Raw genomic sequence first — 26,702 nt, 5'->3', positions numbered from 1 at the left:
AGAGGATCACCATCAGTAGGACGAAGCTTAACATTAAGCTCCATAGGAGTATCAACCGTGCGCTCATCCCCAAGAGCAGCACGAGCAAGAAGATCCTGAATGTACTTCTCCTGAGAGATAGAAAAGCCATCAGAAGTGGAGGAAACCTCAATCCCAACACCAAACTGACCAATCATGGACACATCAGCACCAGCAGCCAATGCCTCCATGAACTCCTTCCCAACACCAAACTGACCAATCATGGACACATCAGCACCAGCAGCCAATAACCAAATTAATAGTAGGCAATAGCTTCAGAGTGAAGCCAAAAGGCACAGCAGACTTGTGAACCTAAATTCCAAAGAAAATCACTGGCCACCACGAAGGCGGAGCACCAGGTGGAGTGTGGACTCCTTCTGGATGTTGTAATCTGCAAGGGTGCGGCCATCCTCGAGCTGCTTGCCAGCAAAGATAAGGCGCTGCTGGTCCGGTGGGATGCCCTCCTTGTCTTGGATCTTCGCCTTGACATTGTCGATGGTGTCAGACGACTCAACCTCGAGGGTGATGGTCTTGCCGGTCAGAGTTTTCACGAAGATCTGCATCTTGGCGGAGGATTGCGGAGTTGTTTTCTTGATCTGGATCGGGGGCTCTGATACCATGTTAAGCTTCATGCACTAGCCACTTGAACCAAAAGTCCGAACTGATGGAAAGGGCTAGGCAATCTACTTGTACACTTCACAACACCCCCACTCGCGTGTGACGGGAGAAGAGAAAGTCAACACGTGAAAGAAGAAGAGCACACCGAAACAGTGGTGGCTAAAGAGCGGGTAACAGTAATTTTTAGGCTTAATTGCGAAAACCATGTGAAAGCCAGGATTTGAACTTGAGACCTGGGGCTCTGATACCATGTTAGGTCAATATGCTTGTTGTATTATCAGGGGGCCAAAGGCCACAATATATAGTACATGTACATGTGCAAATATGCAGGAAGCCCCCTAACATATGGGGAAACTACAATATACAGATATATACTCTAACAAGGGTATCCTATGAAGACGCATTTCTCCGCTTTGGGTTCTAGCTTGTCCGGTTGTAACTTCTTTACATAGGCTTCGCAACCCCAAACTTTAAGGAACGACACCTTAGGTTTCTTATTAAACCATAATTCATACGGTGTCGTTTCTACGGATTTTGATGGTGCTCTATTTAAAGTGAATGCGGCTGTCTCTAATGTATAACTCCAAAATGATAACGTCAAATCAGTAAGAGACATCATAGAACGAACCATATCTAAGAGAGTTCGATTACGACGTTCGGATACACCGTTTCGTTGTGGTGTTCCCGGCGGTGTCAATTGTGAAAGTATTCCGCATTTCTTTAAATGCATGCCAAACTCATAACTCAGATATTCACCTCCGCGATCAGATCGTAGAAATTTAATCTTCTTGTTACGTTGATTTTCTACTTCACTTTGGAATTCCTTAAACTTCTCGAAAGTTTCGGATTTATGTTTCATGAAATAGATATACCCATATCTACTCAGATCATCTGTGAAGGTTAGAACATAACGATAACCACCGCGCGATGCTACACTCATTGGTCCACACACATTGGTATGTATAATTTCCAATAAGTCAGTAGCTCGCTCCATCATACCAGAAAATGGAGTCTTAGTCATTTTTCCCATTAGACATGCTTCGCATCTATCAAGTGACTCAAAGTCAAGTGATTCAAGTAATCCATCGGTATGGAGTTTCTTCATGCGTTTCACTCCAATATGACCAAGACGACAGTGCCACATATAAGTAGAATTATCATTCAATTTAATTCGCTTAGCATCAATTTTATGTATATGCGTATCACTACTATCGAGATCTAACAGAAATAAGCCATTCTTTTCAGGTGCTCGACCATAAAAGATATTATTCATAAAAATAGAACAACCATTATTCTCAGACTTGAATGAATAACCGTCTTGCATTGAACAAGATCCAGATATAATGTTCATGCTCAACGCGGGTACAAAATAACAATTATTTAGGCTTAAAACTAATCCCGAAGGTAGATGTAGAGGAAGTGTGCCGACATCGATCACATCGACTTTGGATCCGTTTCCAACGCGCATCGTCACTTCATCTTTCAGTAGTCTTCGTTTATTCTTTAGTTCCTGTTTCGAGTTACAAATATGAGCAACCGAACCAGTATCAAATACCCAGGTACTAGAACGAGAACCAGTGAGATAAACATCTATAACATGTATATCATATATACCTTCTTTCTTTTTCTTGACAAGGCCGCTCTTCAGATCAGCCAGATACTTGGAGCAATTACGCTTCCAGTGTCCCTTCTCCTTGCAGTAATAACACTCAGCATCAGGCTTAGGGCCGTTCTTAGGTTTCATAGGAGGCGTGGTAGCTTTCTTGCCACCCTTCTTGAATTTTCCCTTAGACTTGCCCTGTTTCTTGAAACTGGTGGTCTTGTTGACCATCAACACTTGGTGCTTGATACGTCCAAAACGTATCTACTTTCCCGAACACTTTTGCTATTGTTTTGCCTCTAATTTGTGTATTTTGGATGCAACTAACACGGACTAACGCTGTTTTCAGCAGAACTGCTCTGGTGTCTCGTTTTTGTGCAGAAATCCAACTTTCGGGAAAATCCTCGGAATTTATGCAGAAGGCCCTATTTTCCCAGGAAACTAACGGAGCCAGAAGGACAATTGAAGTGGAGGCCCGAGGGCCCCACACCATAGGGCGGTGCGGCCCAGGGGGGGCCCGCGCGGCCCTGTGGTGTGGCCCCCTCGGCCGGCCTCCGACGCCCTCCTTCGGACTACTTATCGGCCTCGACCTAAAAACGCCAGGGAAGAAGTCGAAGTCGCCAGAAACCCTCCAGAACGCCGCCACATCGCAAAACTCCGTCGCGGGAGCCAGAAGTCTCCGTTCTGGCACTCCGCCGGGACGGGGAATTGGAGGAGATCATCACCGCCATCACCGCCAACGCCTCTACATCAACCAGCCATGTTTCCCCCATCCATGTGTGAGTAATTCCCCCGCTGTAGGCTGAAGGGGATGGTAGGGATTGGATGAGATTGGTCATGTAATAGCATAAGATTGTTAGGGCATAGTGCCTAGTGTCCGTAATTGGTACTTTGATGATATTGTTGCAACTTGTTATGCTTAATGCTTGTCACTAGGGCCCGAGTGCCATGATCTCAGATCTGAACATGTTATTGCTTCATCAAGATATTCATTGTTTATGGTCTTACCTATAAGTTGTATACACATGTCGCTGTCCGGAACCGATGGCCCCGAAGTGACAGAAATCGGGACAACCGGAGGGAATGGTAGCGATGTGAGGATCACATGTGTTCACGGAGTGTTAATGCTTTGCTCCGGTACTCTATTAAAAGGAGTACCTTAATATCCGAGTAGTTTCCCTTGAGGCCCGGCCTGCCACCGCTGGTAGGACAAAAGATGTTGTGCAAGTTTCTCATTGCGAGCACGCACGACTATATATGGAACACATGCCTATTGATTGCTTTGTACTTGGACACCGTTTTATTATTATCTGCAAATGCCCTGCTATGATTGTTACATGAGTTTCTCTCATCCATGCAACGCCCGTCATCCGTCCCCGTGCCTACAGTATTTTAATCCTGCTGTTTACTATAATCACTACTGCTGTCTTTGTTACTCTGCTGCTGTTATTTCACTACTGCTACTGCTATAAAGCTGTTACTCTTGATAAACTCTTGCGAGCAAGTCTGTTTCAGTGCAGCTGAATTGACAACTCCATTGTTAAGGCTTCCAAGTGTTCTTTGTCTCCCCTTGTGTCGAATCAATAAATTGGGTTTTACTTCCCTCGAAGACTGTTGCGATCCCCTATACTTGTGGGTCATCAAGACTATTTTCTGGCGCCGTTGCCGGGGAGCATAGCTTTATTTGGAAGTTCACTTGGATTAATATTGTTCGCTGCAAATTATCCATCATGGGTAGACCTCGCGATACTAAGATCGCCATATTACCATCCACTACAAGAAAAGGTACAATTCTGAGTACCTCTGCTGCTCTTGATTCGCCATCTGTGATTGATAAACTTGTTTCACCGCCGCATGCTTCAAATGCGGGTACTTCTGCTGAATCTGAAAACTCTCATAATATTGATAATATTTCTGCTGTGCTTGATGATAGTGGTTCATTGGGATCTTTTCTAGATGCTACAATTGCTAGGTCTAGACAAATTGAAAATACTGAAACTCCTAATGCTACTACACCTGTTAATTCACCTGAACTTGATTATTTTAGTGATGATCCTGATGAAGATTATGTGGAGCTTAATGATGATTTTATTGAAAAATGCAAAGCTACTACTGATGCAAGAAAAATTAAAAGTTGCTTGCAGAACATGTTGTTAGATATAAACTGTCTCCTGATCCTAAATTTGCCACATCTCCTATAAACATTAGGGATAAAGATTATGATTTTTCTCTTGATCTATCTCATATAGCTATTGTTGAGAAAACACCCTTTTGTGGTACTGAAAAAGAAAGTGCTGTTGAACACATGACTGAGTTATCTACTCTAAGTAGCTTGTTTTCTGATGATGTCAAGATGCGTACTTACTTTGTTGCTAAAATCTTTCCATTCTCATTAAAGGATGACGCTAAAACTTGGTATAATAATTTGCCACCTAATTCTATTAAAAGTCCAAAAGAATTGCTTGATGTTTTCTTCCGCAAATATTTTCCTGCTAGTGCTCAACATATTGCTTTGCAGAGAATTTATAATTTTGACCAGGGAGATGAAGAGAAATTACCTGAGGCTTGGGCGAGATTTTGCTCTCTTATTAGAGCTCGGCCTGAGCATGATCTGGAAAAGCATGATTTACTTGATATATTTTATAGTGGACTAACCATTGAGTCTAGGGCATACCTGGATAGTTGTGCTGGTTGTGTTTTCAGGAAAAGAACTCCAGGGCAATGATTTGAAGAACTATTGGCTAAAATAAGCCGGAATCATGATGATTGGACTACGCCTGAACCAACTCCAACTCCAATATTGAAGAAGAGGGGTTTAATTAAATTGAATGATGAAGATATGAGGGAAGCCAAGAAGTCTCTCAAGGAGAAAGGTATTAAATCTGAAGATGTGAAGAATCTACCTCCTATAGAAGATATATGTGAGATAATTCCCCCTTCATCCATGATTGAGGTAAACTCCCTTCAACGCTTTACTAGGGAAGATATTCCGTATTCAAACCTCTGCACAATGCTTAGATGAGTTTGATAATTATATTGTTAAGCAAGAAAATTTTAATATGAGAGTAGAGAATCATTTAATGGAAAATTCTCGAGCTATTAGTGAATTGCATGGTATTGTGGAGAGAACCTCCAATGATGTTAAGATGCTTGTTAAACATTTTCATATGATTCAAACTCAAATTGATCAACTCACTAAAGTGCAAAATGACTTGTTAGGGAATAATTCTAAAGAGAAACATGCTTATGAAGTAACAACTAGAGGTGGTGTCTCTACCCAGGATCCTCTATATCCTGAAGGGCACCCCAAAAGAATTGAACAAGATTCTCAACGCATTGAACCTAGTGCTCATTCTAGGAAGAAAAAGAAGATGAAACATAAAAATGTTGTAGAATCCTCTGAACTTGTTAATGATCCTAATAGTATCTCTATTTCGATGCTTTGAAACCGAAAGTGGTAATGAACATGATAAAGATAATGATAAGAATGATACTCCGATAAAGAAGAGGTAGAAGAAGAACACAAAAGCATGCTAAAAATAAAAAGTACACTAAAGAAGATTTTATTGCTGAGAAACATGGTAATGAAAGAGAACCTTGGGTACAAAAGCAAATGCCTTTTCCTGCTAAGAAACTAAAATCAAAGGAAGAAGAACACTATAATAAATTTTGCGATTGGATGAAACCTTTATTCTTGCAAATCCCTTTGACTGATGCTATTAAATTGCCTCCTTATTCAAAGTATATGAAAGATATTGTTACTAACAAAAGGAAAATCCCCAATGAGGAAATTTCCACTTTGCTTGCTAATTACTCTTTCAATGGCAAAATTCCAAAGAAGTTGGGCGACCCAGGTATACCTACTATTCCTTGTTCTATTAAGAATAATTATGTTAAAACTGCTCTATGTGACTTGGGAGCCGGTGTTAGTGTTATGCCTTTTTCTCTTTATAAGAGACTTTATTTAGATAAGTTGATACCTACTGATATATCTTTGCAAATGGCTGATAAATCTACTGCTATTCCTGTTGGTATATGTGAGAATGTTCCTGTTCAAGTTACTACTAACTGCTTGATATTAACTGATTTTGTTGTGTTGGAAATGCCTGAAGATGATAATATGTCTATTATTCTTGGGAGACCCTTTCTTAACACCGCAGGGGCTGTTATTGATTGCAACAAAGGGAAGGTTACTTTCAATGTTGATGATAGGGAACATACCGTTTATTTTCCCAAGAGGATTGAGAAAGCATGTGGAGTTAATACTATTTCTAATGTGAGAACTATCAAAGTGGGAACTATTGATTGTCCTATATATGAGCCTAAGGAAGAATATCAAACTCTCGTGATTGGATCCATATCAATACAATTCAAGGTAACATGATTGATTTGAGGTTTATTTCTTCTTATGCTATGAAAAAGTTATTTGGTGACAAGACTTGATCAACCTTGTTAACGGATACTTTTTATATGCATAGAGGAGGTAAACAACATATCTTTCTTCCTCCATTTGCTCTAGTTGCTGTAGCCTTTTTAATTTGCAAAGTTCTTTAGTTATTTGAAGATTTCGAAATTTTTCCTGGCCAGTAATTATAAACTAAATACCCAGAAATGTGCGTTTTTCAAAGTTTTCAAAAATTCACAAAAATTATACCGTTGGTCTTATTTTTCGACGAGGCACCTGGGAGCACCAGAGGATGACCTGTGGGGCACCGGAGGGCGCCAAACCACAAAGCCGGCGCGGCCAAGGAGGTGGCCGCGCCACCATGTGGTGTGGGCCCCCTCTCGCCCCACTTTGTCATCACTTTCTCCCGCACCTTCTCTCTCCCGAAAAACTCGTACCAAGTTCATCTCTCTCGCGTTTTTGCTCCGTAGCTCAGATTTCTCGATCTCTTTGCTCAGCCCAGATTTCATCGAAATTTGGCACATTTGCTCTTCGGTATGTGACTCCTCCACCCATCCAAGTAGAATTTCGTTTGGTTGAGTATATCTTGAATATTCTGCTGCTGTAGGTAACATGTTTAGTGAGCTTGCATGCTTGTTCTAAGTGGTAGAAACTAGTTTTGATGCATGATTAGTACTCTAGCAAGTTCCTATGGTAGTTTCCCTCAATTATATGTCACCAAATCAAATTTTTTATATTGGTTGTTGAAATTTCAGAAAATGGAGTGGAATAGATATCACTTGAACCAGCAAGAATGGAAGTCCAACAAGTTATGATAGTCAATCGTGAAGAGGGAGTATACCCCTCTTACTACCCGTGCGCGGATTTCATGAGAAGCGCGGGGATATTCGAAGATGTTCAAACTCTAATTTCTCGTGCAGGGCTGAGCGACTTTGTTGAAGGAGAGCCAAGACAATATGTGAAATTAACTATGTCTTTTGTGCAGGACTTCAAGTTCAATTGGTCGCGATCTAACCCCACGGTCCAGTATAAAATTTACAATAAAGCTGTCAACTTGCCATTTAGTGCTTTTTGTGCAGCAATTAGAGTACCGCAATGGGGATCATGTGAGAAGATAAAGGGATCGCCGCAAGAACTCTCGGATCTCTACAAGATGATCTGCGATGGAAGGAGTTTCTCAGGTGATAGTGGTAAAATCACTAGTATTCAGCTCCCGGCTATCCGCTACTTTGCCTATTTTATTACCAAATGTGTTCTTGCTAAAAGGATTGGTGGTAAACTTTCTATCCCGGATTTGGCTTTTCTAGCTGCAGCACTGCAAAATAGTAGGGCTTATAATTTGGGAGCGTTAATAGCTTATAGACTTGCTACTAACCGTGAGAAAGGTGGAATTTGTGGAGGTCTCATCGCCTCTCGTTTACTAGCTTTTCATAATGTAGAACCTCATCATCTTGATATTCCGTTCCCCATAGAAAAACTTGACATAGCCTCTATGATTAAACATGAATTTGTTTCAGATTCCTCCAACTTGGGTAACCTGTATTATAAGATGATATTTTACAAGAAAGTCTGGAGAATAACTAAGAAAACTGAGAAACTAGTAAGATTGCCTGCGCCTGTTTTGTCTAACCTTGATTCCAGGGGAGATTGGTCGGTCACAGAAGGTGCACTGGATGCACATATAGAGAGAGGAGGTCAACATGCAAGAGGCGACACGGAGGTCGAGGAGCACCTCGACTCATCATCCGATGCAGCAAGTTCCTCGCATCAACATGGTGGATATGCGGAGCCTCCACGCTTTTCTTCTGCACAGGAGCTCTACTATGACTACTCCATGGACTACCCACCGGCGAGGAACAACGACCCTCGTTGGGGTTGAACTCCACTTAGGCCAAAAGCCTAAGCTTGGGGGGAGGTATACCGGCATCACTCATTCTTTGCATATTATGGTTGCTGGATACTTGCACATACTTGTTTTGTTCGTTTGAGTGGTTTTCTAATGAGAGGAAGATGATATTTGGGGAAGTGCTGCCTGAAAACAGATTCTGGAACGTTACCGTAAAAATTCTCAAAAATAGCCAGAGCGTCATTTTGAGCTGCCAATTTTTGTGCAGGTTCCCCAGGTTGTTATCTAACTTTCATTAGTTGAACACTTTTCGATCTGAGCAACGTAAGATTTTTGTAAAAATCGATTTCTGTACTGCTGTCAGGTTTTGGCAGATTTCTGTCATCCTGTTGTTATGTGTTTCTTTTAGTTTGCTATTTCTTGTTTTTGCTTTGTTTCTTTCCCAAAACACAAAAAGACCAAAAATATTTCTGTTGTTTCTCTTCACCATTTGTTTGCTTTGGTTTCTTGCATTTGTTTCGCTTTATTTGCTATTGCTAGTTTGCTATAAGAAAACCCAAAAAGATTTTACTTTGTTTGTTTGTTTCCTTTTGTTCTTGTTTCTAATTCGAAAACACCAAAAATATTTGCTGTTCTTCTTTGGTTTGTAAAGTTCTTTATGAGTTCAATGGTCTTCGGTGGCTGGAGCGTGGTTTTCATTTCATATTATCCAAGCTACACAAGTGAAAAGGCAATAATGACGATCTACGACAATCTGATTGTGGTGAGAGGCTGGTATGAACTCTATTTGTTTTCATTTTTGTACATATACTCATCCATGTGAACATGCTTAGTTGGTTCATGTGAGGTATATGTTATTTGAGAAAGTCTAGTGGTTTATGATCTCTCATGTTTAGCTCCAATCTATTAATATGAGTAGCATGTCATGGATGTTTGCTTGCATTGTTTTATTCATAAGTAAGTATGGCATTGTGGTATCCTCCTCTGAATAATTCATTTATATCGACTTGGCACATGCTCACGCATGCATATGACTGAACAAAAAGTCAATTAAGCCTCGATGATTTATATTGCTTCAGAGTTCTTGTATCACTTTTATGCCTCCGTTAATATATTTTGCCGCAAGCATGATTATGACAGTTACTGCTCTCTTGATTTGTCGCTCCCTAGTCTATTGCTAGCCTTCACTTGTACTGAGCGGGAACGCTGCTCGTGCTTCCAAACACCTGAAAACCAAGTTGTTCCAAAAGTGTCCACCATAAATACCTATGCATGGCATTTCAAACCATTCCAAGTAAATTCTCGTGCGCTACCTTTAAAACCTTCAAAATGCTTCTCAATTTGTGTTTATGTTTCATAGCTCATGAGGAAGTATGTGGTGTTTAGCTTTCAACCTTGTCATTTACTTTTGACGGACTCTCATATGGACTAGTGGCACATCCACTTATCCAATAATTTTGCAAAAAAGAGCTGGCAATGGGATTCCCAGTCCCGAATTAATTAACTTAAATAGACACTCCTCCATGGTTTGTGATTGTTGGACGGCACCCGAAGGATTCGGTTAGCCATGGCTTGTGTAAGCAAAGGTTGGGGGGAGTGTCATCATCATAATAAAACTAAAATAAAAAGGCACTCCTTCATGGTATGAGATTGTTGGCAGGCACCCGAGGATTCGGTTAGCCATGGTTTGTGCAAGAAAGGTTGGAAGGAGTGCCAAATAAATATGCAATAATTCATGGGAGCCGCTCTTGAAAGTCCGGTTGGCAAGGTAGTTAGTGTACCCATTACCATTCGTTGACAACAACAAACACCTCTCAAAATAATTTTACTCCTGTCTTTATAAAAATAAAAAGCTCTAGCGCATGTTAATCCCTGCTTCCCTCTGCGAAGGGTCAATCTTTTACTTTTATGTTGTGTCTCCATTATTTCTTTGAGCACTATCTTGAGAGCACAACTGTCATTCTTAGTACAATATGCTTGTCTCAAAATATGATTGATTGTGGTATAACTTTGATGCATTTATCTTTTGACAATCACTACTTCTAGTCTTTCTATGAACTCCAGAGGTGCCCGGGCATTTATGTTTTGCCAATCAAATACAGGCAAGCGAGATACCACTTTATCATACTCTCTTATGAACATTGCAATCCTGCTTATATACATGATTCATGATGCTTATTATTAATTGTTGGTACCTCTCCATGTTTGGCATAGCTGTTAGATGATCTTATTTGCATGTATTTCATTATGAACTGTTTAAGTATTAGCCATAGCATGAGAATATATACATCATATGAGCAAATGTGTTCGTGAAAGTTCTTTTATCGCTCAGTTGTTAACTGAATTGCTTGAGGACAAGCAATAAGCTAAGCTTGGGGGAGTTGATACGTCCAAAACGTATCTACTTTCCCGAACACTTTTGCTATTGTTTTGCCTCTAATTTGTGTATTTTGGATGCAACTAACACGGACTAACGCTGTTTTCAGCAGAACTGCTCTGGTGTCTCGTTTTTGTGCAGAAATCCAACTTTCGGGAAAATCCTCGGAATTTATGCAGAAGGCCCTATTTTCCCAGGAAACTAACGGAGCCAGAAGGACAATTGAAGTGGAGGCCCGAGGGCCCCACACCATAGGGCGGCGCGGCCCAGTGGTGTGGCCCCCTCGGCCGGCCTCCGACGCCCTCCTTCGGACTACTTATCGGCCTCGACCTAAAAACGCCAGGGAAGAAGTCGAAGTCGCCAGAAACCCTCCAGAACGCCGCCACATCGCAAAACTCCGTCGCGGGAGCCAGAAGTCTCCGTTCTGGCACTCCGCCGGGACGGGGAATTGGAGGAGATCATCACCGCCATCACCGCCAACGCCTCTACATCAACCAGCCATGTTTCCCCCATCCATGTGTGAGTAATTCCCCCGCTGTAGGCTGAAGGGGATGGTAGGGATTGGATGAGATTGGTCATGTAATAGCATAAGATTGTTAGGGCATAGTGCCTAGTGTCCGTAATTGGTACTTTGATGATATTGTTGCAACTTGTTATGCTTAATGCTTGTCACTAGGGCCCGAGTGCCATGATCTCAGATCTGAACATGTTATTGCTTCATCAAGATATTCATTGTTTATGGTCTTACCTATAAGTTGTATACACATGTCGCTGTCCGGAACCGATGGCCCCGAAGTGACAGAAATCGGGACAACCGGAGGGAATGGTAGCGATGTGAGGATCACATGTGTTCACGGAGTGTTAATGCTTTGCTCCGGTACTCTATTAAAAGGAGTACCTTAATATCCAGTAGTTTCCCTTGAGGCCCGGCTGCCACCGGCTGGTAGGACAAAAGATGTTGTGCAAGTTTCTCATTGCGAGCACGCACGACTATATATGGAACACATGCCTATTGATTGCTTTGTACTTGGACACCGTTTTATTATTATCTGCAAATGCCCTGCTATGATTGTTACATGAGTTTCTCTCATCCATGCAACGCCCGTCATCCGTCCCCGTGCCTACAGTATTTTAATCCTGCTGTTTACTATAATCACTACTGCTGTCTTTGTTACTCTGCTGCTGTTATTTCACTACTCTTGCTATAAAACTGACATTGCGATAAACTCTTGCGAGCAAGTCTGTTTCCAGGTGCAGCTGAATTGACAACTCCGCTGTTAAGGCTTCCAAGTGTTCTTTGTCTCCCCTTGTGTCGAATCAATAAATTGGGTTTTACTTCCCTCGAAGACTGTTGCGATCCCCTATACTTGTGGGTCATCAGTGCTCTTTCTTGATCTCAATCTCAGCAGCTTTTAGCATGCCAAAGAGTTCAGGTAACTCCTTGTTCATGTTCTGCATATTGTAGTTCATCACAAAGTTCTTGTAACTTGGTGGCAGTGATTGAAGGACACGATTAATCCCCAGTCCGTTAGAAATCACTATTCCCAAGTCACTGAGTTTCTTCGCATGCCCGATCATAACGAGCATGTGCTCACTGACGGAGCTGCCTTCTTTCATCATACAGCTGAAGAAGTGTTTCGATGCTTCATAGCATTCCACGGCCGCATGAGTCTCAAATATAGCTTTCAGCTCATTGACCAACTCATGAGGATCGTGGTGCTCAAAACGTTTTTGAAGATCGGCTTCCGGCGCACAGGAGGGCACACTGAACTTGAGAGTACCGAGTTTTCCGAGTTGCGTAAACATTCTTTACTTCCTCGGTTTCAGTTTCTGCAGGAGGGTCACCTAGCGGTGCATCAAGCACAAATTGCAGATTTCCGCCAGCGAGGAAGATCCTCACATGACGGAACCAGTCGGTGAAGTTGCTACCGTTGCTCTTAAGCTTTTCTTTCTCTAGGAACTGGTTAAAAATGATTGGGGACGCCATCTCTACAACATATATTTGCAAAAGTTTAGACTAAGTTTATGAAAAATTGAGTTCAAATTTTAATTCAACATAATTAAAAATCTAGGTGAACTCCCACTCAAAACAATATCCCTCGCATTGTCTTAGTGATCACACGAACCAAATCCACCACACCTAAGTCCGATCATCACGAGACAAGGTGTAATTTTAATGGCGAACACTCAAAGTGTTCATCATATCAACCATATGATTCATGCTCTACCTTTCGGTATCACGTGTTCCGAGACCATGTCTGTACATGCTAGGCTCATCAAGGCCACCTTAGTATCCGCATGTGCAAAACTGTCTTGCACCCGTTGTATGCACTTGTTGATTCTATCACACCCGATCATCACGAGATGCTTCGAAACGACAAGTCTTGGCAACGGTGCTACTAAGGATGAACACTTTATTATCTTAAGATTTTAGTGAGGGATCATCTTATAATGCTACCGTCGTGATCTAAGCAAAATAAGATGCATAAAAGGATTAACATCACATGCAGTTCATATGTGATATGATATGGCCCTTTTGTCTTTGCGCCTTTGATCTTCATCTCCAAAGCACGGACATGATCTCCATCATCTTCGGGCATGATCTCCATCATCGTCGGCGTAGCGTCAAGGTCAATGACGCCGTCTTCATGATTGTCCTCCATGTAGCAACTATTACAACTACTTTGAAATACTACTCAACATGAAATTTAAAGACAACCATAAGGCTCCTGCCGGTTGCCACAATACAATAATGATTATCTCATACATATTCATCATCACATTATGGCCATATCACATCACCAAACCCTGCAAAAACAAGTTAGACGTCTCTAATTTGGTTTGCATACTTTACGTGGTTTAGGGTTTTCGAGAGAGATCTAATCTACCTACGAACATGAACCACAACGTTGATACTAATGTTGTCAATAGAAGAGTAAATTGAATCTTCACTATAGTAGGAGAGACAGACACCCGCAAAGCCTCTTATGCAATACAAGTTGCATGTCGAACGAGGAACAAGTCTCATGAACGCGGTCATGTAAAGTTAGTCCGAGCCGCTTCATCCCACTATGCCACAAAGATGCAAAGTACTCAAACTAAAGACAACGAGAGCATCAACGCCCACAAAACCATTGTGTTCTACTCGTGCAACCATCTATGCATAGACACGGCTCTGATACCACTGTAGGGATTCGTTGCATAGAAAACAAAAAATTTCCTACCACGAACACGCAATCCAAGCCAAGATGCAATCTAGAAGACGGTAGCAATGAGGGGATTATCGAGTCTCACCCTTGAAGAGATTCCAAAGCCTACAAGATGAGGCTCTTGTTGCTGCGGTAGACGTTCACTTGCCGCTTGCAAAAGCGCGTAGAAGATCTTGATCACGGCGCCACGAACGGGCAGCACCTCCGTACTCGGTCACACGTTCGGTTGTTGATGAAGACGACGTCCACCTCCCCGTTCCAGCGGGCAGTGGAAGTAGTAGCTCCTCTTGAATCCGGCAGCACGACGGCGTGGTGTTGGTGGTGGTGGAGAAACCCGGCGGAGCTTCGCTAAGCGTGCGGGATGTGGTGGAGGAGAGAGGGCCGCTAGGGTTTGGGAGAGGGGGGCGCCGGCCACTTGAGGTGGTGCGGCCACCTTGTGGTGTTTGGGTGGCCGGCCCCCTCCCCTTGGCCCCTCATTATATAGGTGGAAGCCCCAAGTGTTGGACTACAAGTCTCCGAATAAGACCCGAACCCAAAACCTTTCATGTGATAGGGAAACCTACCCAAGGTGGGAATCCCACTTGGGGTGGGATTCCCTCCTTCCATGTGGGGGGGTGGCCGGCCCCCTTAGGGGAGTCCACTTGGGACTCCTCCCCCTTTAGGGTTGGCCGGCCATGGTGGTGGAGTCCCTTTGGGACTTCGCCTTCCATAGTGGTTTCTTCCGGACTTTTCTAGAACCTTCCGTAGAACCTTCCGGATCATTTTAAATCTTATAAAATGACTTCCTATATATGAATCTTATTCTCCGGACCATTCCGGAACTCCTCGTGATGTCCGGGATCTCATCCGGGACTCCGAACAAATATTCGAACTCCATTCCATATTCAAGTTCTACCATTTCAACATCCAACCTTAAGTGTGTCACCCTACGGTTCGTGAACTATGCGGACATGGTTGAGTACTCTCTCCGACCAATAACCAATAGCGGGATCTGGAGATCCATAATGGCTCCCACATATTCAACAATGACTTTAGTGATCGAATGAACCATTCACATACGATACCAATTCCCTTTGTCACGCGATATTTTACTTGTCCGAGGTTTGATCATCGGTATCACTCTATACCTTGTTCAACCTCGTCTCCTGACAAGTACTCTTTACTCGTACCGTGGTATGTGGTCTCTTATGAACTCATTCATATGCTTGCAAGACATTAGACAACATTTCACCGAGAGGGCCCAGAGTATATCTATCCGTCATCGGGATGGACAAATCCCACTGTTGATCCATATGCCTCAACTCATACTTTCTGGATACTTAATCCCACCTTTATAACCACCCATTTACGCAGTGGCGTTTGATGTAATCAAAGTACCTTTCCGGTATAAGTGATTTACATGATCTCATGGTCATAAGGACTAGGTAACTATGTATCGAAAGCTTATAGCAAATAACTTAATGACGTGATCTTATGCTACGCTTAATTGGGTGTGTCCATTATATCATTCATACAATGATATAACCTTGTTATTAATAACATCCAATGTTCATGATTATGAAACTAATCATCCATTAATCAACAAGCTAGTTAAGAGGCATACTAGGGACTCTTTGTTGTTTACATATCACACATGTATCAATGTTTCGGTTAATACAATTATAGCATGGTATATAAACATTTATCATAAACATAAAGATATATAATAACCACTTTTATTATTGCCTCTTGGGCATATCTCCTTCAGAGGCCTCCTCCGCCATCGCCGCCTCAGCCACCGCCGCCTGCAACGCTGCCATCTGGGCATGGTAGCGGGCCCTGTCCCTACCGCCTCCGCTACCGCTTCGTCCCTGGCGGCGATGGCGTCCGCCAGCTCCCGGTTCTCCTGCTCGACCCTCGCGGGAGAAGGGCCCCTCCGCTGGAGTGAATCCAGGTCGGAGCACAAGTAGCCCCGAGCCATGGTGACCGCATAGCTGTGGGCTTCATCCTCCGCTGCCCAAGCCTGACGGCGCAGGGCGTCCCCAGCTAGGGTCTCGAAGGACGCGCACATAACCCGTTGGTCGCCAACGCACTCGAAGTGGCTGGGTATGATGTCATCGGCAGCGGCGATGTCATGGATGACTGTGTTCGCGGGTGGGGCTGCCAGAGGGGCCGTCATTGTCGCTCGCGTCTCCGCGAGCTCGGCCCTGGCCTCGGCGAGCTCGGCCCTGGCGTCAGCGATTTCCGCCCAGGCCACCGCGAGGCGCTCTTCCGCCTCCGCTTCCGCAACCTCCGCTTCCGCCACCTCCAGGTCCAGTTGCTCGGCCTGAAACGCGTCGGCGACTAGCTGCTCGTCCTCCGGGTGGGCTTGGTGGCACATCTGAATAACCTGATCCCAACTAAGGTTGTGCTTGGCCATGGATGGATGCTAGGGTTTAGCTTGAGGTGTGTCCGTCGCCCCTGCTGGTATCCACCATATATAGCCACGGCGGGGCGGGAAACGGCGTTGCCGCGCATGTCATTTCCCGCGCGTGCGAAATGCCGGCGAAACTTGCCAATGTGTTGGGCAAGCGCGGGAACGGCCATCGTCGCGCGGAAACGGTAATCGCCGGCGGCAGGCCTCGACGGGACGTTAAACCGCCATTATCGACCTTGACGTTGTCTCCGCTAAAAAAAATATGTCCGCACCGCTGGTATACCCCCGACGGTCGCCCTGGGCCGTATGACGTTCGCGGGCCGACGCAAACGGATATTTTGAATGTCCGAAATGCGTAGGCGTTGGAGATGCGCTTAGTACAACATAAACGCCGTGCCAGCGGACAAAAAAAATAAGTTGATTGCGGCATGTATAGTATAGCCAGGAACAGGGAGGAGGCGTTTTGGCTCATAGGAGCAAATGCTCCCATTATACAAAATAATTAAAAAATAATTTTAAAAATGGCAAAAAATTCTGACATAATTTTTTTGGTGTACATCATGACATTCTATGTTAGTGCACAAGTTTTCGTGGAGAAACAACATTTTATGTGGCGTGTACAAAAAAGACAAAAAATGTCCTGTACGTAGTCATGTTATAGCATCAAAATTTGTCTTTTTTACAGGAGCCACAAATTTTTTTAGTTTTTTTTGTAAACTTGTGTACGAACATAAAATATGTACATGTACATGTAAAATTTTATTTTAGAATTTTTTGACACTTCGAAATGTTGATTCACATAATGGGAGCAAATGCTCCTATGAGCCAAAGTGAATATCCCCAGGAACAGAGAGATATGAGATGGGATACATGCAAACCCAAACCACGCCATATATATATGCTGGTTTGCTGTTGCTGGTCGATGAGATGCGCCCACTACGGAATTGGGAATTGGCATGGCATCCCATCCCATCAGCAACTAGGGGGCGTAGCTAGGCCCATGGTACCGGTGACCACCACGCCACGCCGCACAACACAACCAAATTCACCGCTGCCTGCAATCACCTCGTGGTCTCGGGAGGGACGCTCTCCCAGTCCCAGATCCTGAGCTCCAACTCCAAGCCGGAGAAGCAGGATCGGAACACAAGGCCCAAAGTCGCCGCCAGATCCTCCTGGAGTGGAGTACGTGACAACAAGTGGTCGGTGAGCACATATGAGTCATCAGCGAAAGAAAATAAAAATCGAGATAGCAGAAGAAGGATGCGCATCAATCAAGCGGGAAACAAAAGCGACGTGACGTGACTCGTCGGAGAGGAGCTCTGCTCAGGAAATAAAATAAAAATTGCTACCAGGCGATTATTATATATTATGAAAGAGAAAACGAAAATGAAAATGGAAAGAAAGAGAGGAAAAGGGCAGCCGGAACGACTGGATGAGGTCACTCGGGCACCTCCTCTCCTCACAATTCACACCCGAACAAAAAGGAGGAATTCTTTCTTTCTTTGCTTCGCTCGCGTAAAAAGGCTAAAAGGCGTTGGGAAAACGAAAAAGGACAGGAGGCGAGCGCCCCGGGCAGGCACACTGGCGCGCCCCGCGCGCACTGCGACAAAGACCAAATTGGTAGGTGCACCACCATCCCGTCCCCGTGCCAACAATTCCCGGCAGGGCCAAAGATGATGCCCTTTGGCACCCCACACAAGTGTTTTTCATCAGATTGTTAAGACAAGTGTCAACGTGGGAGAAGCACTACTACTAATAGAGGATAGTACTAATTGGACGAGGTCTAAACCACTTTATTTATTGCAAATCTGTCGACTAACTTTCATAAAAGTCAGTATACATTGTGTGCTGCGTAATACTTGCAAAATCCATCCGTCCGCATAAAAACCGTGAGAAATATAATGCGGTGCAAGAAGAAAAAAGAGGAATTGGCGGCGGGCGCAAAGGTGATTCCCCCTTTTTTTTTAGCTTGCTCGGACAAGTGTTTTCAGATCGTCAAGGCAAGAGCCGACATGGGTGAACGGTGCAAACCTAGGCATACCTTAAACGATCTACTCCTTCCGATACCTTTAATTAACTCAGATTTAATACAACTTGAAACTAAATCCAAGTTAATTAAATGGGATCAGAGGGAGTAATAAATTTTAGCGGCCTCGGACATTCGTTTAACTAACTTTCATAAAAAGAACAAAAGAACACATACACGCCATAAATCGAGGGGTTGCGGCCAAGCCAACTGTACATCTCATTACGCCAACACTCCTTTCGGCGCTTAAATTGTATTCCATACACCATCCGTCACATATGTTCTTACGTCGGTGCTCCTTTCGGCGATTAAGGTTTACACCTTCTATCCTTTGTCGCATCTCTTTTTGCGTCAGTGCTCATTTTTTGGTTTCTTATATCCTTTGTCGCGTCTCTTCTTGCGTCGGTGCTCCTTTCGGTGCCTTCTATCGCCGGTCGCCTCGCTTCTCACGCCAATGCTCCTTTCGGCGCTTAAATTGTACGCCATATACCATCTAGAACATATCTTCTTACGTCAGTGTTCCTTTCGCCAATTAAGCTTGTCGCATCTCTTTCTTGCGTCGGTGCTCCTTTCGGCGCCTTCTATCGTCGATCGCCTCGCTTCTCACGTCAATGCTCCTTTCGGCGCTTAAATTGTACGCCATATACCATCTGGCACATCTCTTCTTACGTCAATGCTCTTTTCGGCGCTTAAATTGTACGCCATATACCATCTGGCACATCTCTTCTTACGCCAATGATCTTTTCGGCGATTAAACTTTACACCTTCTATCCTTTGTCGCATCTCTTTCTTACGCCAATGCTCATTTTTGGTGCCTTCTATCCTGTGTCGCGTCTCTTCTTGCGTCGGTGCTCCTTTCGGCGCCTTCTATCACCGGCCTCCTCGCTTCTCACGTCAATTCTCCTTTCGGCGCTTAAATTGTACGCCATATACCATCTGGCACATCTCTTCTTACGTCAATGCTCTTTTCGGCGCTTAAATTGTACGCCATATACCATCTGGCACATCTCTTCTTACGCCAATGATCTTTTCGGCGATTAAACTTTACACCTTCTATCCTTTGTCGCATCTCTTTCTTACGCCAATGCTCATTTTTGGTGCCTTCTATCCTGTGTCGCGTCTCTTCTTGCGTCGGTGCTCCTTTCGGCGCCTTCTATCACCGGCCTCCTCGCTTCTCACGTCAATTCTCCTTTCGGCGCTTAAATTGTACGCCATATGCCATCTGGCACATCTCTTCTTATGTCAATGCTCCTTTCGCCGATTAAGCTTTACGCCTTCTATCCTTTGTCGCAACTCTATCTTGCGTCGGTGCTCCTTTCGGCGCCTTCTATCACCGGCCTCCTCGCTTCTCACATCAATGCTCCTTTCGGCGCTTAAATTGTACGCCATATGCCATCTGTCACATCTCTTCTTACGCCAGTGCTCCTTCCAGCACTTTCTATCACTGTCCTCCTCGCTTCTCACGTCACTGCTCCTTTCGGCGCTTGTCATATATCGCCTCGCGATCCATGCCATTGCGTGCCAGTGTCTATGTTCTCTTCTTTTTCAAGGCTACCCATCTCGGTTTCTCCGCCCAACAGAAAATTGTCTCGTCCCTCTTTACCCACTCTTCACGGTGTTGCTATTCTACATAGGTAAAAGGCGACAAAATGGTAAACCCAACTGAGAACGGTGACATGGTTTCTCTCATTGTCAAACTTCGTTCACTGGACATGGCTGCGGTGATGTGGAAGGGGGAGCAAAGATAACTAACAAAGTGATCTAAAAAAAACGCAACAAAGTAAAACACACAAATTACAAAGATAACCCTGTAGGCCCAACATGTCCACAAGCAAGATTAGGAAGGGAAAATAAAAATCTCCGGTTTGATCTCCCATGTCCTTGCCATGATCAAATATTTTAAAGTCAAACAAGACATTTTGGTAAGGTAAAAAAAAAACCCAAGTACTTTGAGCCGATGCTACGCGTGAAGGGCGCGTGTTGGGACCGCAAACGCTTTGGGTGCACGTAGCAGGGCCGCGCACCGGAAAAAGAGAGCGAGAGAAAGGGAGAGGAAATAAATACGAGCGGCAGGCAGCGGCAGGCAGGCCGCCCTCCACACCGCACCGATCACTCGCCGGAGCTCCCAATCAATGGCCGCCGCGATCGTGTGATGGCCCGCGCAGCCGCTCGCTGCCCATGGACGAAGCCGGAAGGGCCCCCGCTCCCGCGGTGGTGACCGTCACGGCCTCCGCCGCCGCGCCCTCGCCTCCCGCTCCCCCTCCCCCGCCCCCCGCCACCGCCACCGCCGACACCGGCACGCCCTCGCCCGACCCCGATGCACTCTACCAAGGTTAGGGTTTCCGCGCCTCCCAGTCTCCTCGCGCCAGCGTCCGACCGATTTTGGGGAATTTCGGTTATCGGCCGCTCAATTCCGCCCCCCGTAGGTTATGCGCCGACGCTTCGTTTTACCTTTTCTTTTTTCCCGCGATTTATTATTGCCTAATAATCAGTGGCTGTTCTCGCAGTATACTGCGATGGATTATGGGTTCTCATCAATCCCTATATAGATACTATTATTATACTAAAGCTATAGTTTCCCTTCTGTGTATCTCCGTGTGGACGCGGAATTGGGGTTTTTGCGGGTGCTCGATCATGCCAAACTGTGGCGCTCTTGATTTCCATGTTCTATATGCAGATTCCTGTAGAATGTGGATAGTTTTATGGCTCAAACCGGTCGCCAGTAAAATTTTGCACAAATTTGATCTCGATTTTCGTTAGCTTGTAGTGGCTTCTGCTTATTATGTTCTAACTAACATCGTGTGCAATGTTTGCTGCAGAGGGGATGTGGCACCAGATGGCCATGAGCAGCGGCGCCACTATGCAACAGGGCCCATATCCTGAGCGGCCGGGGGAACCCGACTGCACTTACTACCTCAGGACTGGATTGTGTAGGTTCGGCTTGAGCTGCAGGTTCAATCACCCTCCTGATAGGAATATGGTGAGTAACCACCTCTCCCTCTCTCTCTCAGCTGTTATACTGCTCTGCATCACACATTTACAATCATCAGCACGTTTTGCACATTTGCCTATACGGTGTTTCCTCGTGCACATAATCAGCACTGTTGAAGTGAGTATGCAATTGGACGAGAAATATCATGTGTGGATTGTTTCCATTGCACCGTATCAGATGCAAAAGTTTGAGCAGATCAAATGTGGTAGTCAGTGTATGAAATGCTCTGCTCCATGATTTTGTATGACCACCTATAGATATTTATGTATGCTTTCTCATTTGGAGGGGACACAGATGTTAGCACCAGCATGCTGGTAAAACGTTTTTAGCTTGGTAAGTGCCATTGCCGGCTATTAATCCCTGTGAACTTTTCCTTGCATTGGGTAGTTTGCTACTACCTCTGTTCCAAAATATGAGCCTTTTTAGAAAGTTAAACTAGCTTTCTAAAAAGGGCTTCTATTTTGGAACGGAGGTAATACATGTTACTCATGTGTTTATAATAGACACAAGCCACTTTTCATTGGGTAACTATCCCTATTCCCTAATATGTCACTTTCTTTTGGATAATTTATAATTGCCACTCGCCGGCTGCATGTCATTTCTGTTAGTGAGGCATTACAGTACTAACTCCCAACTTTCTGTACAATCATTTCCGTACTTACTAATTGCTGTTTCTTTACTTCATCTCATATTTTTCTTCTCAACTCATCTTCTTAATGCTAGGCTATTGCCTCTGCTAGAATCAAAGGAGAATATCCTGAGAGGGTGGGACAACCAGAATGTCAGGTACTTACGATTACGAACTGCTTGTTTTTTTAAGAAGTATTGTTTATTCATAGATTTTACTTGGATCCAGCCAATGTTGTGCTGGTTAACAATATTTAGTAATGTTACATGTGGCTTGTTTTCTGCTTATGTGATATTTTAGGGCTATTACTTACCTGGTTAACACATGCTTTGGGGGAAAAAGGGGCTCTTAAATTTGGTTAATGCTGCTTCCATATATGATTATATGTTGAGAAAAAACATGTGGCTTGTTTTCTTCTTATGCGATATTTTAGGGCAATTGCTTACCTGGTTAACATATGCTTTGGGGGATGTGTGCAGAAAAGGGGCTCTTAAATGTGGTTAATGCTGCTTCCATATATGATTATATGTTGAGAAAAAAATTGAGGCTCATATGAACACTGAGAAAAGTACTGTGGTTTTTTATTCGGTGCTTGTTTGTACAAACTGATTATCATTTTAAAACCAAACCAGATAACGGTTACCAACATTTTGTAGAAGTGTACTTGTACGGCAAGAAAATAGTCGCTAGGTGATTAGCTTCAGTTTTTGCCAGAATGATAATCACAATCTTGGAGTTGCTGTAAAATTGACTTTTATGTAGAGTCTACATCTTGCAATGTAGGAGCGGTATAGTTCTATCATTTTTATGCCATGCTGGACAATGTTGAACTGATGGAATTTCTCAACGTTTTTTGTTCAGTACTATCTGAAGACTGGAACATGCAAGTTTGGGCCTACATGTAAATTCCATCATCCCAGAGAAAAGGCTGGGATCCAGGGAATGGCACAGCTAAACTCATTAGGATACCCACTTCGACCGGTTAGTAGTTTACTGTTAGCTGAATAGTATTATTCTGTCCATCCATTTGTTTATTTTTCTGTTTGTTGGGCTGACTGAAATTTATTTACTGTTGTAGAATGAAAGGGAGTGTGCATACTACTTAAAAACGGGACAGTGTAAATACGGGAATACATGTAAATTTAACCACCCAGAACTTTTCAATGCGGTGCCTTCCTCGCGTGGTTCCCCTATTTATCCTTCTGTACATACCTCTGGAAGCACTGGTCCACATTCCTATACTGGAACTACTATGGCCAGCTGGGCTTATCCAAGAGGTTCCTTCGTTCCAAGCCCTCGATGGCAAGGTGCTTCAAATTATGCACCGATGATTGTACCACAAGGTCTTGTTCAAGTACCAAGCTGGAATTCATATCCTGTAAGATCATCTCATCTCATAGTCAGGCAGCATAATGAGTTTTCACTTAGTCGTGATATGTTTAGTGTATTTATCTTGTTTGGGCTTTGATTTCCTATACCAACAGGGTTAAAAAGTACGGAATATGCCAGTCTTAACTTTTAACTTGCCTTTTCCCATTATTTGGATCTCTGCAAGTCTTACCCTGGAATTCCATTGTTTTGTGCCATGGCTCTGATTATATAGCCGGACTATATTTGCATTATGTTTCCATTTGAATTTGCATCGCCATGATGTTTTCTAGATACAAATCATCAAGTAGGACTTAATTATTTAAGTTCAGTCGCAAATGAGTCTGTTCTATATGCATCGTGGAAAGCTCTGATATGGAGCTTTTGTCTATAATATATTGTTTGGCTTTGTTAATCTCTAATATGTTTCAAAAACTGTGAGATGAAAACACGCCCTTAAATACATCAATTGTTTGATTCTATTTAGGGTTGATATTTCTTATTTTGTTTATCTTTCAAGGGACAAATACTACCTGTTTCATCTTCCGAGAGTCGACTTCAGTCTCCAGGAGCTCAACAATACTATGGAACTTCTCGACAAGGTGAAGGTAGTGCTGGCAATCAGGGAATGCTCTCACCCTACAGATCCAGCTCGTTTCCTGTACCTCAGTATGCACTTCAGAGAGAGAATGTATTTCCCGAGAGACCTGATCAACCAGAATGCATATACTACATAAAGACTGGAGATTGTAAGTTTGGTGCAGTTTGCAAGTTCCATCATCCCCGGGTGCGATCACAACCTTCCCCAGACTGTGTGTTGAGCCCAATGGGTCTTCCACTACGCCCAGTAAGTATATGGAAACCTTCTATTGATGTTTTATCTCCATGATAGTTTTATTCCATATGATTTATAGTTTTGCCTGTCCATTTTCTGAGCTCTTTACCACCTATCATCTGTCTGTGGGAGAGGCTTAAGTATAGTTGATTTGCGTTAATGTTTGTGAGTATAGATTGAGATGAACTGTAGAACCAAAGATGTTTCACATATCGTCCGGTTACATGATTGGTTCTGAAATGTAATGATAAATTTCCTGATATTGATGACCAATTCCCAAAGCAACAAAATATCTTCTTGTCGTTGCTGAAGCTAAATCCTGTAGATTCATAGCCTATTTGTTAAACCATGCCTGTATTGGTTACACATTGTTTAATCATCAAATTCATGTTGAAGTCACAGCCGGTAAATCTACTGTGGTAGGTACAATAAGGATACTGTCGATTGCAGTGTAGCACATTGTTATAAGATGTCAATCTGACAGGGAAGCAATAAAGTACCTATCTGTAGTGACTATTTTGCTAGCATACTGTACCTATTTAGCTGTTCAATGAATATGGCTTAATTTGAGATCTGTTAGTTCTTCTCAAATTGGAATGCCTGATATTATTACTGCAGTTACTGCAATATAGTTCTACTTTTCTGTTCCTAGTACACCTATTGGACCCATGATGATTATATTTTGTGTTTTTCAGGGGGAAGAGCTCTGCAAATTCTATTCCCGTTATGGCATCTGCAAGTTCGGCGTAAACTGCAAGTTTGACCACCCGATGGCTACTCCGGTGGGCGTCTATGCGTATGGCTACTCCGCCTCGGCTTCACCTAACGCGCCTACTGCTCGGCGCCTCCTGGAGTCCCCCTCTGGATCTGCCTCGTACCCATCCTAGGTCAGGGTCCCTTGGCATTTGACCCGCTGCCTGCCTTGATGTATAAAATGCATCGCCGCCCCGCCTGAGGCGCTGCGAAATGTTTCCCCCCTAACTCCCCGGAATCAAGTTCTGTAAATTGAGTTGCTGCCAGAGATGTACAGTTCTCTTTTTTTTTGTTTTGTCAATTCAGAATCATTGGAGAGGCCAATTGCAACCGAAATAATTGAATGCAGATAACCCAGTTTTCAGGCTTAGCATTGGTATTGATCTACTACTTTGGAGAGTATCAATCAAAGGTTCCTAAGAGTAAAAGGTGGTGGTACTGTTAGGAAATTGATGTGGAGGAAGCACAGGTGATTTTCTCTCCTACAAAACCCTGTTGCATCAATGCATTGACTAGTATTACTGGTGTGGTTTGCATTTAGTAGATGTCCTGGTGTGGTTTTCATTCTGCTGTGAGATTAGCTGCGAAGGACATCGCCCCTTCGTCCATGCACAAAGACCTCGGCCACACATGGGTGGAGGTAAATGTTGGAAGGATGCAGAAAACTGGCACCTACATTCGGTTGCCGCGTCGCCATCATGATCTCGCACAGAGGAAGTTTTGTGAGGTAACCAGCCTCCGCCCAACAACCAGCGTTAATGCGGTCATCATGATAAGGTGCGGAACCTGGTCCAACCGCGTTTCTCGTTGCGAGGTGGGGAGCATAAATGCTTGCCCCAAATCCACGGTACAAACAAGGTTCCTCTCGATGGCGACTCCTGTTTTCTGTCAAGGTTTGAGGATTGATCTGCGAATTTTTGCGGTCTTGGCCTGGCAGTGTCAGCCGGCCTGAATCCTCGCAAGATCTCCCTGTAAGAACCGGATTCATTCAACAGAACACAATGCTGTCAGGTGAAACAGATTGAATAGCGGGAGGCTTGATAGCTCTCCTCGTCTCAACATACACATATATAGATGGATCAACTTGAGTTACAAGTTAACTTGAGAGATAAGACTAAACCCTAACCGCCACAATCTGGCCTGATGGGCCTGGTATGTCGGTTGCCTAACACGCCCCCGCAGTCTGAACTAGGAGGGTAGTCGACGTGAATACTGGATCTGAATTCCTGGAACAATGCTGTAGGTAGCCCCTTGGTAAATATATCGGCATACTGAGAGCTGGAGGGTACATGAAGAACACGGACAGCTCCAATGGCCACCTTCTCCCGTACAAAGTGTATGTCCAGCTCAATGTGCTTTGTCCTGCGATGCTGAACCGGGTTGGCGGAAAGATATACTGCGCTGACATTGTCGCAATAAACAATAGTAGCAGTGTGCACTGGACGACGAAGCTCCTGGAGAAGATGGCGCAGCCAACAGGTTTCAGCAACGACGAGAGGCGACGCCACGGTATTCGCCTCGGCACTCGAGCGTGAAACCGTGGGTTGCCGGCGAGAGGACCAAGACACCAAGTTATCACCCGGATATACACGTAACCACAAGTGGACCGTCTTGTATCCGGGCATCCAGCCC

General features: G+C 44.0%; 2 protein-coding genes across 2 annotated transcripts; one reads left to right on the top strand and one right to left on the bottom strand.

The window, feature by feature from the left end:
• Window positions 1–265: 265 nt before the first annotated feature.
• LOC127338820 (ubiquitin) lies at window positions 266–622 on the bottom strand. The gene has a single exon (XM_051364789.1). It carries the CDS (start codon window positions 579–581, stop codon window positions 348–350), a length of 234 nt encoding a protein of 77 aa, XP_051220749.1. The 5' UTR covers window positions 582–622; the 3' UTR covers window positions 266–347.
• A 19,948-nt stretch (window positions 623–20,570) lies between these two features.
• On the top strand, window positions 20,571–25,440 carry LOC127345343 (zinc finger CCCH domain-containing protein 12). The gene is made up of 7 exons (XM_051371810.2): window positions 20,571–20,826; window positions 21,314–21,474; window positions 22,210–22,272; window positions 22,976–23,095; window positions 23,193–23,492; window positions 24,003–24,329; window positions 25,013–25,440. Exons 1-7 carry the CDS (start codon window positions 20,673–20,675, stop codon window positions 25,202–25,204), a joined length of 1,317 nt encoding a protein of 438 aa, XP_051227770.1. The 5' UTR covers window positions 20,571–20,672; the 3' UTR covers window positions 25,205–25,440.
• Window positions 25,441–26,702: the final 1,262 nt, after the last annotated feature.

The sequence above is a fragment of the Lolium perenne genome, chromosome 3, assembly GCF_019359855.2.
Source record: "Lolium perenne isolate Kyuss_39 chromosome 3, Kyuss_2.0, whole genome shotgun sequence".
Taxonomy (NCBI): domain Eukaryota; kingdom Viridiplantae; phylum Streptophyta; class Magnoliopsida; order Poales; family Poaceae; genus Lolium; species Lolium perenne.
Note: the sequence above shows the minus strand (reverse complement) of the source record. Positions and strands in the feature narration are given on the sequence as shown.

Coding starts and splice junctions, on each gene's coding strand:
- LOC127338820 (XM_051364789.1), bottom strand. CDS start 581: ATGCAGATCTTCGTGAAAACTCTGACCGGCAAGACCATCACCCTCGAG.
- LOC127345343 (XM_051371810.2), top strand. CDS start 20,673: ATGGACGAAGCCGGAAGGGCCCCCGCTCCCGCGGTGGTGACCGTCACG. Junction 20,827..21,313: donor CCCCGATGCACTCTACCAAG/GTTAGGGTTTCC, acceptor TGTTTGCTGCAG/AGGGGATGTGGCACCAGATG. Junction 24,330..25,012: donor TGGGTCTTCCACTACGCCCA/GTAAGTATATGG, acceptor TGTGTTTTTCAG/GGGGAAGAGCTCTGCAAATT.